The sequence below is a fragment of the Rhinolophus hipposideros genome (genome assembly GCF_964194185.1).
Source record: "Rhinolophus hipposideros genome assembly, chromosome: 11".
Taxonomy (NCBI): domain Eukaryota; kingdom Metazoa; phylum Chordata; class Mammalia; order Chiroptera; family Rhinolophidae; genus Rhinolophus; species Rhinolophus hipposideros.
The window spans coordinates 6,667,133-6,684,028 of record NC_138057.1 but is presented as its reverse complement, the minus strand read 5'-3'; the positions used below and the strand labels follow the sequence as shown (position 1 = coordinate 6,684,028).

The following is a 16,896-nucleotide window of genomic DNA, read 5'->3' as shown; positions in this document are numbered from 1 at the left end:
GTTTTACAGGTTTTTAGACTTATACTAGGTATTTAAGAAGGCCTTCCCTGCCCTCTAGACTTCTACTGCAAATAACAATCTAGGGGTTAAGTTTTACAATGTATGAAGTTTGTACACATTGACATAAAAAGGCAATCTTAGGAAAATGGGCAATACATCTTTGTAAGCAACTCACAGATGAGAAAATGAAACTAATAAACAAACAAATGAAAAGAAACCCTCATCACTAGCGGTCAAAGAAACAAAGTGATGTCACTCTATATTCCTCATACTAGAAAAAAATTAAAAACAGCGATGATACTCCTGGCAGTGATATGGGGAGAAGGGTACTGTCCCTGCTGGTTCACATGGGTATTTCACCAGCTTTTCTGGAAAGCATTTTAGCAACAATTTAAAAGTAGAAACTGCAATAATGTTTGTTCTAATTTTCCATTTCCGAGAATCTATCTTTTTAGCACAAAACCACTAGCATAAATGACCTGTAGACAAGAGTATTTACTGCTGCGTTGTTCAATTGCAACAACTTGGAAATTGGGTGACTATCCATTTCTAAAAGAATTGTTGACTTTATTATGAAACTTCCGCAATATGGTAAAATATGATCCCGTTAAAAATGTGAAGTGGAGCTAAATTGAAGCATTTGTATGAGGTACAGTTGAGTGAGGAACGAAATAGAAACATGTGATATAATCATAGTTTGTAAAATGTTATCACATAAACACATTCACACAAAGCCCTTTAGATGTGTTTGTGTGCATGTCTGAGTGTGAGTGAGTGTGTGTGTCTGTACATGGCTGTGTGAACACAGAGAAAACTACAGGAGGACCCAAACTAGATTATTAACATGGATTAGAGAGTACAGGGGATGCTGATGGTAGGAAGTAGAGGGAAAAGGGAGGGAGCAAGTAAAAACAGCAAAGACAAAGGAGAAAATATTAATAATAAACTAATAAAATCATATTAGTATGTATGATATGATCATGTTTATGAACTTTTAAAATTATGTACACATGTACGGGTATTACAACATCTGAAAAATTTAAAAATGCCAGTCTAATCAGTTCTTTCCTCTTCCTAAAACCTGTCAGTGGCTCCCTGTGCCTTTGTGGATCAATCCAGAACCTTCAGCCTGGGCTCCAGAAGCCCTTGCTCACCTCTTCACCCTCCTATAGAACAGCCGCCCTCCTCACTCGGTGTCACAGACACACATTTCTCGTGGACCCCCAGTTCTCGCCCTGTAGCCTTTCCACTCCTCTTCAGCTCTTCACACATGCTGTTCCTCTCTGCCCAGGACGTTCCCCATTTCCTATTTTCCCAGATGACTCTTACTCATTTTTATAGGTCTCAGCTTAAATGTCAGTTTCTCAGGGATCTGTCCCTTGAGTCCTAGACATGGTTGGGTACCCTGATGTATATTCCCAACGGTTCTCTGTCCTTAATAAAGTTCTATTTTATTATTAGCCTCTTTTCCCAAACTTTGCACAGATTTTGCCAGCTGCATTTTTCTGTTAATTGGTTGAATCCAAATTGGATAAGAGTCCGTAGCAGGGACCTGAGCATTGTACCCTGGGTCTCATAACTGGTGATGTGGAATCACCTCTCCAGCTCTCTTGCCACTCCACAGCTCTTTCGGCCATGATGAGACTTTTAGTTTTCCAGGGGCAGCAGTTTATACCACCACATAGCATCACTAGAAATGTGTCAGGTTATCTCCCATCTCACTCCCTGGGTCCCTCTGGTCATCTGTGTTCCTTGGTTGCCCAGGGCTCCCCACTCTGCTCCTTCCCCCAGAGGAATCCCTGGGCAGAGGAGCCCTAGTTACTGCTACTGATGGAATCCCTCCTGCCCAGTGATCATGCTCGGGACCTGAGATGAGGCTACGGTGACGGTAGTGACGGTGAATATAAATTCCAGGATGTGTCTGGAGGCAGGTGGAGCTGACACTTCCTATAGAGAACTAACCACGACAGGCCTGAGGGAGTTAACACAGGGCACATATGCATGAGGGCACACAACCAAGTTTATTTCTAATTAAGCATGTCTATGGAGAGAGAAAAAAACAATTCATATGAAGAGGGAAAAATTTAGTTCAGTTTATTTTCAAACCATATTGTTAATAAATTCTTTTTATAATAATTGCTTCATTTCTGTAAGTGGTTGAATTTCTGTCTTCAAACAAAAAGAAGGGACAGGAAGAAAAGATTGTATGACTCTGTTTTTTGAAAGACCAACGGAAGCCAGATTCCCATGAAGGTCGTTGCCCTTGGTAAGCTTAGATAAAACATTCAGATTTCAAAATGAAATGAAAATGTGGAAATAAATCATACTACATGGATCTTTGAAACCAGGGAGTGCTAATTCCAAGAGCTTTTTATATTAAATAACCCGAGCTTCATATCCCATTGGCGGTCATCCTGTCCTCTGTGCAGGGAGGATTGAGTTGGATAATAAGTCCCATTAGCACGGGGGAAGTTTCACATGTAAATCCCCTTACAAATGGGAGAGCAAATAGAGTGTCCTGCTTAGTAAGTCAACATAACATGGGTGTTAGTTTGTTTTCCTAGGAAAGTGCCCTTGGTGTTTTGTTGACTTTGAAGTGGATGAGGCAGGAGGCTCTCAGCCCACGGTGTTTGCCTGCTTTTCCTTCTCCTCAGGGTTGTCCAGCATCCGCAGCCTTTCCTCCAGCCTCCGCTTCCATTCTTCTCTGAGCCTGAGGAGGGGAAACAATGTACAAGGTTTATGCATTGGCCTCCACATCTGCTGATCCAGTGAGATTTTCTTTCCTTTCTAAAGAGTATTTTTAAGAGATACACATGGCGTTTACAAATTAGTGAAGACAAAAAAAAGTCAATAGACAAATGAGCAGTCTATGAATATGTAGCTTTCCCCTCAAATTTATTTGTTCCTAAATTGAGATGTGGACTCAATGTAATCTCAATCAAAATTTCAACAGGACTTTCTGTCGATATGGACAAGCTGATTCTAAATTTTGTATGGAAAGGCAAAAGAAATAGATTAGCTAAAACAATTTTGAAGAAGAAGAAAATTGGAGAACTTACACTATGTGATTGTGAGACTTAACATAAAGCTACCACCACCATCAAGACAGTGTGGCATTACTGAAGGAACAGACAAATATATCAATGGACTAGGACAGAGTCGAGATAAATATACATACATATGACCAATTGATTTTGACAAGGGGCAAAGGCGACAAAATGGAGGAGGCACAGTTGTTTGGTTTTTTTCTTTTTTATCTAATGGTGCTAGGATATCACACATCCCTGCTCAACAAATGAACTTTGATCCATACCCCACATCTTACACAAAATTAACTCAAAATGGATCATAGAGCTAACGTACAATGTAGGACTAAGACTTTTAGGAAAAAAATCCCACAAAATGATGTCTGCATTATTTCCCTTGGAATAAGAAGAGAATTCTTAGCTATAATACGATTTATGAAAAAAATGGAATTTTGAAACTTAAATTTGCTCTGTGAAAGACACTGTAAAGAGAGAGACAAGCTACACACAGGGAGAAAATATTTGCAAATCACGTGTCTGTTAAGGGACTTGTTTCCAGCATATAAAAAATTTTAAACTCAATGATAAGAAAATAAACAACTAAATATAAAACAGGTAAAACATTTGAACAGACATTTTACCAAGGAAGTTATGTGAATGGCAAATAAGCACATAAAAGATGCTCAACATAATTAAGAAAATACAAATTGAAACCACAACGAAGTACCACTCATCTCAAATGACCAGAACAAACAAACAAAAATCCCCAAACCAAACAAAACACACACAAAAGAGAGAGAGAGAGAGAGAGAGAGAGAGAAAGGAAAGAAAGAAAGAGAGAGAGAGAAAGAAAGAGAGAAAGAAAGAAAAGTAAGTAAAACATAAAGCCAACTGTCACAATGAACGCCAAAACAAGTGTTGGCAAGGATGCTGAGTGCCTGGAACTCTCTTACATCACTGTGGAAATGCAAAATGTTACAGTCATTTTGGAAAACAGTTTGGCAGTTTTTTATATGGTTAACCATACATTTACCTTATTATCTGGGTATTTATTCAAGAGAAATGTCAATTTATGTTCATACAGAAATGTGTATGTAAATGTTCATAGCAGTTTTATTTATAGTCACCAAAACCTGAAAATAATCTAAGTGTCCTTTAACTGTGGAGTGAATAATCAAATTATAATATGTCCATACAACAGAATACATAGTGCTCGGCAATGGGAGGGAATGGGCGATTGATAAACACAACAAAAATTAATCCCACATACATTTTGCTAAATGAAAAAAGGCAGACTCAGAAGACCACATACTGTGTAATTCATTTATGACTTTCTGGAAAAGGCCAAATTGGAGAGATGGAGAATAGATCAGTGGTTGCCAGGAATTGGATGCTGGTAGAGTTAACCATGAAAGAGCAAATGAGGGAATTTCTCAGAGTGATAGAACTGTTCTATATCTTGATGGTGATTACATCATTCTGAACATTTATTAGAACTCATAGAACTGTGCACAAAGAGAAATGTACGGTGCTTATAAATCAATCAATTAAGAAGAAAATCTATAGTCAAATAGACAGAGGATGTAAATTGGCTGTCCCAAAAGAAGAAATAAAGCTGTTTCATATACATATGAAAAGATCTCAATCAAATTTGTAATTAATGAAATTCAGTTTAGAACAGTGAGATGCCGTTATTACCTTTCAGACTAACAATGATTAAGAGTGACAACACACAGCGTTAGCGACAGTGGAAACTGACACTTTCATACTCAGGGTGGGAGTTTAAATTAATACAACCTCTTTGCAGGACAAGGAGACAATGGCTATCAACCTTTAAAAGACTCTTATCCTTTGACCTAACATTTTCATTTCTATGAGCATATTCCATTATATTTATCCATATATGCAAAAATGTATGTACAAGTATTCTTATTGCAACATTGTTTGTGAAGCCAGAAAATGAAAAACAACCTACAATGAGATTGGTTAAGTGAATTGTCACATCATTACAACGGAAAACATTAAAGAAGAACTGAATGTGCTATCTTCTGAGATAGACTAAGTTAAAAAAGCAAGGTGCTGAATAGTGAACATAGTATAGTCCCATTTACATAAAAATACCAGATACACATTTATTTGCTTATTCAAACGAGTTTTGGGGAGAGATATACAAGAAACTGCCAATGACAGTTTTCTCTGGAGGGCAGGCCTAGGAATGGAAAGGAAAACTCACTTTTAAATATACACCCTTTTGTAAAGCTGAATTAAAAAAATATTATTTTGTTGGGTATCCGATGGACATGCGTCCTATTTGGGAGACCACCTCAGAGATAATGTGGATGCCTGATCATGGCATTGTACACGAGAAGCTAAACATTAATGAATGCCAACTATAATTTTATATATATAATGTGATGGCTGGGTGTGAGGTCGGAGGGATAATGGATGGGGGGAGGGGGGTTCACAGTGTGAGGGATATAAATGATGAACGTCTAAGTATTACCTTGTCTTGTACACCTGAAACTAATAAAAAAAAAAAAAAGAAAAAAATATTCACTTGTATTAATTTCTTAAGAATAACCAAAATGAAAAGCTTAGATAAATGCTTTTATTAGTTTGATAGGACTGCCATAACAAAATACCACAGATGGGGTGGCTTAAACAACAGAAATTTATTTTCTCACAGTTCTGGAAGCTGGAAGTCCAAGAACAAAATGTTAATTGGCTTGGTTTTTTCCAAAACCTCTCTCTTTGGCTTGTACATGGCCCTCTTGCTCTATCCTCACGTGGCCTCTCGTGTGTGTGTGTGTGTGTGTGTGTGTGTGTGTGTGTGTGTGTGTGTGTGATGCTTTGCTGCTGGCTCTGTGTGTCCAATCTCCTCTTTAAAAAAGGACACCAGTTAGACTGGATTAGGGCCCACCCTAAAAGTCTCATTTTATCTCAATCACCTCTTTTAAAGGTCCTATCCCCAAATAGTGTCACATTCTGAGATATGGGGCATTAGGATTTCCACATATGTATTTGAGAGTTGGGGGTGGGAGGGAGATTGATTCAGTTCCTAACAATGTTAAAGCCAGGTAACATATGCTATGACGGGAAAATAAGAATATACAATAAAGAATAAAGAAAAATTGAATTCAATCTTACTTTTTCATTCCCACATATAACCTTAAAATGAGTAGATAATACTTAATACTCATTCCATGTACCAGCGTATTTTCCTCATAGAGATTCACAGAGGAGAATAACTTAGAGGTTATAAATATTTTGAAAGTCCTAGGAACCGATTACCAAGTTGGCTCCAGGAAACTTTTTACTTAAAACTCTGCTCAAGAAAGGATGGAAAGAATCTAGTGTGTTAGCCTGTTGTTTGGTGGTGGTTGTTGTTTAAACAGATTAGCACCAAAAAATTGAAGGTTAAAATATTGAGAGAAGAATTAAGGACATGGGGGAATATTATTAAGACATTGGTTGAAATCCTCATTTTACCTCAACTTTAAATAAAATTAAATGACATAAACATATAGTTTGCTTGTCTGAAAGGGGAGAGAAAACATGGAGCTGCTGCTTTCCCATTAGTGGGCAGCTGTCTCACACACAGGCCCTTGCACATTGTACATAGGAAGTGATGATTTATTGAGCTTAAATGATCTTCTATTGATATCCACTTATGAGTAATTTTCGCAGATGTATTTCTTCATTATGGTTATTAAGTATTCATGCCATAGTTAATTTTTAACTAACCTCTCCAACTTGAAGAGTATCTAGGTTCACGAACTCTTTATATTAAACATCTCTGAAAGACTCTGTAACTAAATCTGCCTCCAAAAGTACATGATTTTTGTTACTGGGATCTTTTAAATACCGCTGATAAGGGTTAATGCCTGTGTGTTTCATTGAACTTGAGAGACTTCTAAATATATATTGTGGACTCGTGCATTAATTAAAGGGGCTTTGGCTCTTGGTTGGTGTGGTGGGCATAAAAGCATGCCACTCAGAGATCCTGCTGGCCAGTTGCCTTTTGCTTTGTAAATAAAGTTTGGTTGGAATACAGCTCTGCCCATTTGTTGACATATTGTTCATAGCTGCTTTCACACAACAACGGCAGAGTTGAGTGGTTGCAACATAGACCACATGACCCACAAGGTCAAAAACATTTACTGCCTCGTCCTCTACAGAAAATGTTTGCTGACCCCTCATCTACATTTAGGTGAGGGATGGAGAAAATCTTACTAATGCAGATTAAACTTAGAAGTGTGCAGTGTCTTATAGCTATTATGTTGTAAATAGCAAAAATAAGTTGTGGAAATATTCTTCCAGTAGTAGAAAACTGTTATCCTTAATGAGGTGACCTCTGCTAAATTGGATAGTAACTAAGCATTTATTCATTGGCTGATTTTGCCAAGTCATTGTTGCATTGCAACTGTGGGTTGGCTATAGAGAAAAGAGGATGGCAAAAACCAATAAAAGGATACTGCGAGAATCAATTGGCTACATGGAATTTATAATAAAAAGCATTGTATATTTTCTTATTATTTGCAAATTGTGAGTTATACATCCTTTACACCAGTAAAATTTATGATACTGTACATGTATACATTTTTTCCACAGAGAACCCGTTGTTAACCATTTATCAGCATACCATAACATCCTCCCCATTTTTCTCTCACAGGTGCTTTCCCCAATAAATCTCTTATTCATCTAATCTTGCCTTGCCCTCTCCTTCTTGGAGGACCCAATTTAACACATTTGGAATGATGAATTCATTCTAGGAACAGAATTTAGGAATCCGGGATTTATGGCACATTTATTCATTTTTTATGGCAGCTCTATTACTATTTATTGCCAGATGGTGAAGGATTTAGGATCCCATCTACCCAAGTTCCCTTTAGAGCCTTTTTAATGAATATTTATACTATTTACTGCCCCATTCTGGTCAATATCTTTTATCATTGTGTTGCTGGTGAATACAAGTATATATATATATGGACATTTTATTTTTGTAGTAAGAAAGGTGAGTATGAGGAAGATAATGCTTAAAATTTGGTTTCCTGACTCTGATATGCTAGTTGAAGAGCAATATAACCGGAGCATTAACACGGGAAGAGAACAATTTTTCCTTAAGCCTAGAAATATTGATCTCACTTTTCAAATAGAGACCAAATAATGTTTACTATTTATTATTTTAGATTCATTTGATTTGTGGAGGAAGTGTAGTTAATATCTGGGAATACAGATTCTCCTTGGTAAGTATGGGGTTTGATTAGCAAGTAGGATGGTGTTCGTGAGCTTCTTGAACCAGAATCATAGTGTCCTTACTAGGAACCAGTGAAGATCAATTAGGCACATAATTAGATTTTTTCTATTATGTGTTAGGCATTAAATATATGTGTCAGTTTGGGTCCTTCAAGAAGAAGATTTGCAGGAATCACCCACAAAAAATAAAGGGGGAGGGAACTGAGGTGGTAAGGGAGAGCCTTCAGACTTCTGTGCTGGTCTGATACCTGTGAAAGGACAGAGGGAAGGAAGGAATGCACAGTTCTGAGAGAGCTTGGGCTGGGCTGGTGGCCTTTCCCTGAGCAAAAGTCGCCCACCAGAGGAGCCCTGTCATGGAAGCATTGCCTCTACCATCCCCAGTCAGTGGCTAGGAGCAGCCAGGGTAAGTGTGGCCTCAGCTCAGCTCTGATGGCAGATCCAGAAAAGTGACAGCTAGAGCTTTCAGCCAGCTATGGTCCCCATGGCAAGTTATCTTGAAGGAGCTCTGAGTAGAGCACTTCTGTGGCTACCCCCATATGTAAAGAAAAGTAGTAAAATAATCATCCTTGTCCTTAAGGAGTCTATAGTTTGCTGAGTTCTTGATCTCCCATTTCAAATTTCCGTACTCCAATCACAATCTCCACACTTTTGTTTTAATATGAAAGCTTGGATGATGATTTTGCTGCTCCTATCTATTCCAGTACAGTAAGGAACATGACTTTATAGTGGCTTTTCCTTAGTGCGGAGAGATGGCCCTGATCTTGATTTCCTGGTGACCTGCAGCTCACTGGCCGGGTCTGGTCGTGGGGCAGATCCTGTCAATAGTCAATGCAAGCTGGCAGCCTCGGCAAACTGATGTGACCAACCCAGTCTATGGCCACTTTCTCCACCCCCTCAGTTTGAATGAAGAATCAAACTAATTTTTCCCCCCACTGTTGTTCTTTGTAGATTAAATCTTATTTCATAAAATGTTTGAAATAATGATTTCATTTGGCTGGGGGCTTATGAATTGGATATGTTGTTACCTGCAGCCGAAAGCATCCTGATTGACAGATGATAAGCAAGAATCTGAGCAGAGAGAGGTGAGTGGTCTTGAGTTGAGGTTTGATAAAACCCTCTCCCCACTCAAGTCCACCAAATTTAATGTCTACCTGACACTATGAGTTCTGCTAAAGTCTGATGAGGTATTTTGCAGACTGTACTTCTTGCATTAAACATTATATTTTTTATATAAGCACTGTATGTTTCTCAATTATGATTATAGGATGGTCATTTATACTTAGGTATCCATACAATTTATCATCTAAACTGAGATACTTTAGAAAATAAAAGGGAGTGCAATCCATAATTATAACGAAATAGTAGGTGTATAACTGACTGTCCCAACAAACCCTGTTTTGTTATCGTAATTATGCTGCACTTGACTTTTCTCAAATTGCTTCAATCAGTTATTTGCAAACAGTTTTTACCTTCTCCAGGGGACCAACCCCACCCATGTTGCGTTGCTTCTTTCTACTCAAACAAGAGAGACCAGGGTTTCCAGCTTTGGGGCCACCCACTTCGGTTTGTGATCTCACCTCCAGGGCCTCGGCCAGATACATCAATTACCAGGGTAAATGGATTCTCTGAAGCTCTGGCTGCATTCTTCTCAGTCAGTGAACCCGCAGGCATGTGTTAGTGAGTGTGTCCATGGCAAAACACCTGTTTCCATTCCACTTAGCTTTGGCACAAGTCCAGCAAAGAGAGGAACATAAGGCAATATTGGCTTTGTTCTATCAGCAAAGGTGGTGGTGGGAAATTTTGAGGTTTTTGTCTTCTAGTGTTCACTTAGAACATTGCTTGCTTGCACAGTGGCTGGAAGATTCTTATTCTGTTAGGACAGCATTTCAAACTGTTTGCTCAGATCAGCAGGATTAAAACAAATGTCCTGACATTCTCGTTTTGGTTTGAAAATATTTAAACTCTTTTTGTGCAACCTGTTCATAGGGAATATATGTGGATGTGTCTTTTGTTTTTGTTTCTTAACAAAAATAATGACAAAACCACTAGGTTGTGAGTTCTGCTAAAGTCTGTGAGTCCTGCTAAAGTCTGATAAGGTATTTTGCAGACCTCATCAGATTGTCGTTCAGTGTTTACCAAATTGAAAAAGCTTTTGGGTTTTTTAGTCATAGTTTATAAGGACAACAGCTCTGGTAAGTGAGACTCAGGAGCAGAAGAGGGGACCACCGGAAACTCCCTCTGCCTCTACTCCCCATCCTTAAGTCTTCCTGTGCTCCAAGCAATGCAGTGGTTCTGCGCACGCCTTTAAACTTGTAGTTAGGGGACATAATGAGGAAATCCTTCATGATGAGCACATTTTGTAGATTTATTCTTTTGGCTATAGAAGGAGAACAAACCGCCCCAAATGTTGAACGGACTAATTTCTGCTGCACATGGAGAATTAATGCACTTGTTTGATGGACCAATTGGTTGCTTTCCTATAAAATTTTTCTCCCTAATTACAAAATGGCAGGTTATTGTTACTAAATAGAGCATACACACATAAAATCTGCCATCCCGTGACTCAAAAATAACCACTTTTGATGTCTTAGTGTATTTTCTTCTAAACTTTTTCCTATACAAACAGATGGACTATGTGTGTGTGTGTGTGTGTGTGTGTGTGCATGTGTGTAGACAAAAATCAGATCATATTTTGCTCCTAGTCTCACACTCCAGGGCTTCTGGAAGGGAAGATGCAATACAAGGTTTATACTAGGATCTGGTTCCCAGTGGGCTTCTGGCTAGGACTGAGGGGAGGAAAATGGCAGGGACCACACAACTGACTCTCCTTCCTCTCCTGGAATCTCCAGGACTAGATGCTCTAACATGCAGAATAGCCTGGTTTTGCTTGCTGGCTAAACAGAAGTGTAGCTGGAATGATGGCAGAGCTCATCCCTGGATATGGAGAGGGGCTATTTGCCCTCAGGAGCTTAAGGAAGGGTTTTATAAGTTACTATTGGTTCAACACAGGTGAATCATACGTTCAGCTCAGCATGCTCAGAAACATGTATGCGTGGTGCTTTGCTGACCAGCAGAACACTCAGCTGCCACTCCATCTGCAAGTGGGTATCTTGGCAAACAGAGAGCCTGGCTGGGCTGTTCCTATTTTAGGGAATGAGAACCCAGACAGTCCCTGAAAAACTGAGCTGATTCATCTGCTCCAAGGCTCTGGATGTGTGCAGGCCTTTTTATTCAGAGCAAGTTGACACATATGACACGTCTTCTCTCATAAGTGAATATTCTCCTCGGAGTTGACTCCTTTCACTAGAACAAGTTCATTTGCTAATGAGGAAAAGACTGCATTATCCTTCCCCCAAGAATCTTAATATGTATCATATATATATATATATATATATATATATATATCTGTTGACCTAATCCTAAAACTTAGTGTATCCTCATGTGCAGGGGATTGCAACAGAGGCAGAGTGGGGAAGAGATATTTTTCAGTTTGTCAGGATATGAATGACAAAACTTCCTTGTTTATGTGAAAATGTCTCATCCTTATCTATAATCATTGGTTCTCAGTCAGGGTGACTTTGCCTTCCAGGACATTTGTTAATGTCAAGAGATATTTTGGTTGTCACAGTGGGAGAGGGGAGTCTTAGTGGCTTCTAGTGCTTTGTGGGATGCTGCTGAACATCTGAAGAAGCCCAGGACAACCCCTGCACAACACAGAATTGTCTGGCCGTGAATGTCAATAGTGCTGAGGTTGAGAAATCCTGGTATAAATGGGACAAGACTGAATGAGTAGATAAATTAATCATGTCTCACAGACAACAGTTTAGTGGTTACCAGAGGGTAAGGGGGTGGGGGTGGTAGATGAGGGTAAAGGGGATCAAATATATGGTGATGGAAAGAAAACTGACTCTGGGTGGTGAGCACACAATGTGATATATACATGATGTATTACAGCATTGTTCACCTGAAACCTATGTAACTTTACTAACAAATGTCACCCAATAAATTTTAATTTAAAAAATTAATTTGTGTATTTAATTTTCTATATTTTATAATGTTTTGACATCTTAAAAAGCTTGCTGGCTGTGGAGACTGCCTTTCTCAGGGCTCACCCTTTCTTAGAGATGGCAAAAGACTTGGCTGCTAGTATCTAGACCAACCCTGAATCTGTGGTCCCAACCACCTGCTTATCTAACTTTCACATGCAAAGCCATATTTCTCCTGTCCTAAATCATCCCACAGCCAGGTGCCAGGCAACTAGGGATCGCCATCTACAGACTAGAGCCCTCCAGAATTATTCAAACTAGCCAATCCTAGGCTATTTATGCTGATCTGTCTTGCCTTTGACATGGAAACCCCCCAAAAGACTCTGACCTTTCCCCTTGCTTCTGTCTTCTGCCACCTGACCAAAACCTGATGCTTCCCCTATGACCCTGCATGACATGTGGTGACCTCCTCTCTGAGACCTGTGAATATAATAAACTTATTCCTTTAGAGCCTCGTTCTCCTTTCTTCTTGTGGCTGCATTGATTTTACCACATCCAACATTTGCATTCTCAGAACAGTGAGTAATGAAGATAATTCAGTTTCCCCCGTCTTTACATCTGGTCTACTTCTGGAGAAATCTACTTTACAAAAGTAGAGAGAAACAATCCACATACTTTCTCAGGGCGCTCCTTCCCTGACGATTTTCCTCCAGTTCCCGGTAACAAGTCTGTTTGCTAATTTCTTTTTCCCAGAAGGATTTGAGCTCCCGGCAAGTTTCACAGCAGAAGACTTCCCGACGGATATATTGGTTGTTCATCCCCTAAACAAAAACAAAAACAAAAATCAAATCCCAGCCCTTCAAATAAAGCCACTCTAATTTTGGCATGGTGAAAGATGAGTTTGAATCTAGATTCATTGCCATTTATACTTTTTATGACTTGTAGACAAATCATAGTCACAGTGAATCTGTTTCCTCAACTATAAATGGAGATAATATTGGTTATGTCAGAATATATTGTGAAAAAGTTTGAAATGAACAAAAGTAAAAAGGTGTCTAATAACGCTTCCAGCATATCTTATTATACAAAGGCCCAGCCCTTTCATTATCTTTGAGCTAGTTTACAACTGTGTACATTATAGGGAAAATATGGTAATATAAATGACTCTTGAACATAGAAATTCAAATAAATTTTGTCCAGTGGGATGCAATTAATATCCCTGTGGATATCAATCAATTTTTCATGTACTTGTAAATTCATCTCAGTATTCTTGATTGCCTATATATGTGTGTTGATTTTTAATTCTCTTTTGAATCAATTGTAATATCTTACTAGTTTTCTCATTAATTAGTAAGTTGAATAAAATATTTGACACATTTATTTTATATTTATATGAGATTCATGATTTTAACTTTCTTACAAAATTATCCTTTAACTGTTACTTCACAGTTGTGTGGGTGTGTAAAATGGAAGGAATGTGCAAATAGCAAATAGGCACTCAACAACAAATGTTATGCTCTGTACATCCTTTCTCACCGACTAAGAATAACCTCTATGATTCATTGAGCACACAGTGTGCAATAAGCATTTTATACACACTGCTGCATCTGAGCCTCACTGCAACTCAGAGGTGGGTGATTTCACACTCATTGTTCGGATGAGGAAATGGACAGAATTTGCCTATGGCCTTATAACTGAACATGAAAGAGTGGGATTCTGAACCTAGGCCAGTCCATCTTCAAAGTGGATGCTCTCTCCTCTGTAGAGCCTCATCATAAGAAATGGCCACCGTATTTGAAAAATGGTCACATCCAGAGCAAGCTTGTTTGGCATGTGTGGGTGTATCTCATGAAAGTACACGTTCAACACTCAAATATGCTTACTTTTACCTGAACACTGACCATTTTCAGATCTTAGTGGCTCTGGAAGGCAGGTAGATACAAAGGACTGCAAAACAGATCCCTCTCTACCTGCTAGTGAGTTCCTGCTCAGAGAAGAGTTTCGGCCCTGGCTGGAGATTGGAAAGAACCTGGATGTGCACTCCCCCGCTCCAGAGTCCCTGTGATCCCATGCACCCTGGATTTTCCAGTGCAGCTGGAGGATTGTGCATGGGAGAGGACTTCAGAAAAGGAGATAAATAACATTTATCTATTATTTTTATTTATCACATAGAATAGTAATTCTATATTATAAATTATATATGAAACACATAATTTATAATATAGAATTACTTATAACAGAATAGCATAGAATACTTTATATTTTATTTATGTTATGTTTATAATAACAGACTGACACATGTATCAGAGAGGAGGCAAGACCTTCCCACTTGGAGGGATGTGTAAATGCTCTGAATAGAAAGAAGCTTGGATTCCTGGAACTGAAAACAGCTTTAAGTATTATATAAAGATAAAAAAGACACTTCTCTCATTTTTCCTTCTAGACCCATTTTCTAATCATCTAGTCATTTCTGTAGCCAGGAGCATGTGAGAGAGCGTATGGTGATGTGGGGCAGGGCAGTGATGACAGCAGATGGGTAGTTGAAGAGAAGGGAGAGAACGTTCCAGTGCCTCCATCTGCCAGGAGATCTATGGGCAATTCTCACTTATTGTCACACATAGATATGCGAGAGCCATTGTTCTCTCATTTTGCCCACAAATAAATTGATTTTTTAATTGAAATATATTTGAAATATATATTGTGTCAATTTAAGGTGTACAAGTTGATCTGATAAATTTATATATTGTAATATGATTGTCACTGTAGTGATAGTTAACATTCTATCACATCACATAATTATAATTTTTTGTAGTGGAATAATTAAGATCCAGTCTCTTAACAAGTTTGATGATTATAATACAGTATAGCTATCTATAATCACTATACTGTGCATTGGATCTCCAGGACTTACTTATCTACTAGTTGCAAGTTTGTACCCTTAAACAGCATCTCTCCTATTTCTCCATCTCCTAGTCCGTAGTAACCAACGTTTTACTCTCTGTTTTTATGGGTTCAGCTTTTTTTAGATTTCATGTATAAGTGATATCATACAGTATTTGTCTTTCTCTGTCTGACTTACATTACTTGGCATAATGTCCTCAAAGTCCATCCATGTTGTTGCAAATGGAAGGATTTCTTTCTTTAATGTTCCTTCTATTCAAATAATATTCCTTCTATTTAATCTATCTATCTATCTATCTATCATCTATCTATCTATCTATCTATCTATCTATCTATCTATCTATCTATCTATCTATCATCTCTATCACATCTTCTTTACCCGTACATCACTAATTATTCAGGGAAATGCCAATCAAAACCACAATGAGATATCAACTCACAACTGTTAGAATGGCTATTATAAAAAAGACAAGAAATAACAAATGTTGGCTAAGATATGGAGAAAAGAGAACCCTGTGTACTGTTGGTGGGAATGTAAATTGGTGCAGCCACTATGGGAAACAGTATGGAGGTTCCTCAAAAAATTAAAAACAGATCTACCATATGATCCAGCAATTTCACTTCTGGGTATATACTCAAAGGAAATGAAAATAGGATTTTGAAGAGATATCTTCACTCCCAAGTTTATTGTAACATTTCCCACAATAGCCAAGGTATGAAAGCAGCCTAAGTGTTCATTAATGGATAAATGGATAAGAAAATTGTTTCTGAGACATGAACTGACTTTGCCAAGGTCACACAGCTCAAGAGTGGTGTGGCTGTCAGAATCCAAAGCCAGTACTTTTCCCACAGCACCCACCCATGGCCTGGACAGGAGGAAGTTTGATTTTGGTGCCCTCTCCACCTTGGAGATACTCAGAGGTCCTTCTCTTTCTTGTGGCTGATAAACACCAAAGAGTCTGTGACTTAGCAGGGTAGTTTCTTGAAGAGAGAGATCAGGACTTATTTTGTTGTTTTTTGTAACATCTTGAAGCTTAGTTATTCTTCATTAAATTGAATTAAATGACCCCCTTCCAAGCTATTTTTCCCATAAAAAGAGCAGGCCTGAAGATGGCAATGGCCCCTCTAGAGTATGTCACACAGTAGCAGAGGGTCTGACTGTGAGTGAGGAGGGGGCGGGGGTGATGATTTTGTACTTTCTGAGTAAGGGAAGTGCTCAAACCTGGCTGCCTTCTGTAGTCTTGCCTTGCTGGCACCATCACCTGGAGTCTCTCAAGGTTCTCTTTGAGCCCCTGCTTGAGTTCTGAGAAGGGAGTGAGGCCCATCCTGCAAAGGGAGCACACGCTACATCTTCTAAGGGCATTAATCACACATTCCTTTATTACAAAATACTCCTAAAAAATTTCAAGTTCATATTAGATATCTGGTATTCAGAGAAATCGCTTGGTCAAATAGGTGCTCACTGGAATTTTTATCTTTTCTTGAAATTTAGATTTAACATTTTCTTCTAAAGAGTTTTTCATTTAAAAAAAAGGCCTATGAAGGAACACATCATCACATGCACATCATAGTCACTCCATTTGGAAAAAGGTATGGTTTGGATATGGAAGGAGGGTTTACTCTAGCACTCCCTGTAATTGCAGAATCATGAACTAGGTTAAGAGAAATAGCTGAAAGCAGGGTGGTGTTCCAATTATATCAGGGTGAGCCCAAAGGAAACCAGGAAG

At 38.5% G+C, this 16,896-nt stretch overlaps 1 protein-coding gene across 1 annotated transcript; it reads right to left on the bottom strand.

Annotated features, from left to right (window-relative positions):
- Positions 1-2,616: 2,616 nt before the first annotated feature.
- FAM240B (family with sequence similarity 240 member B) lies at positions 2,617-13,086 on the bottom strand (the record flags this gene model as incomplete). The annotated part of the gene is made up of 2 exons (XM_081065883.1): positions 2,617-2,710; positions 12,944-13,086. The coding sequence occupies 2 exons, from the start codon at positions 13,084-13,086 to the stop codon at positions 2,617-2,619; spliced, it is 237 nt and encodes a 78-aa protein (XP_080922009.1).
- Between the last annotated feature and the right edge of the window lie 3,810 nt (positions 13,087-16,896).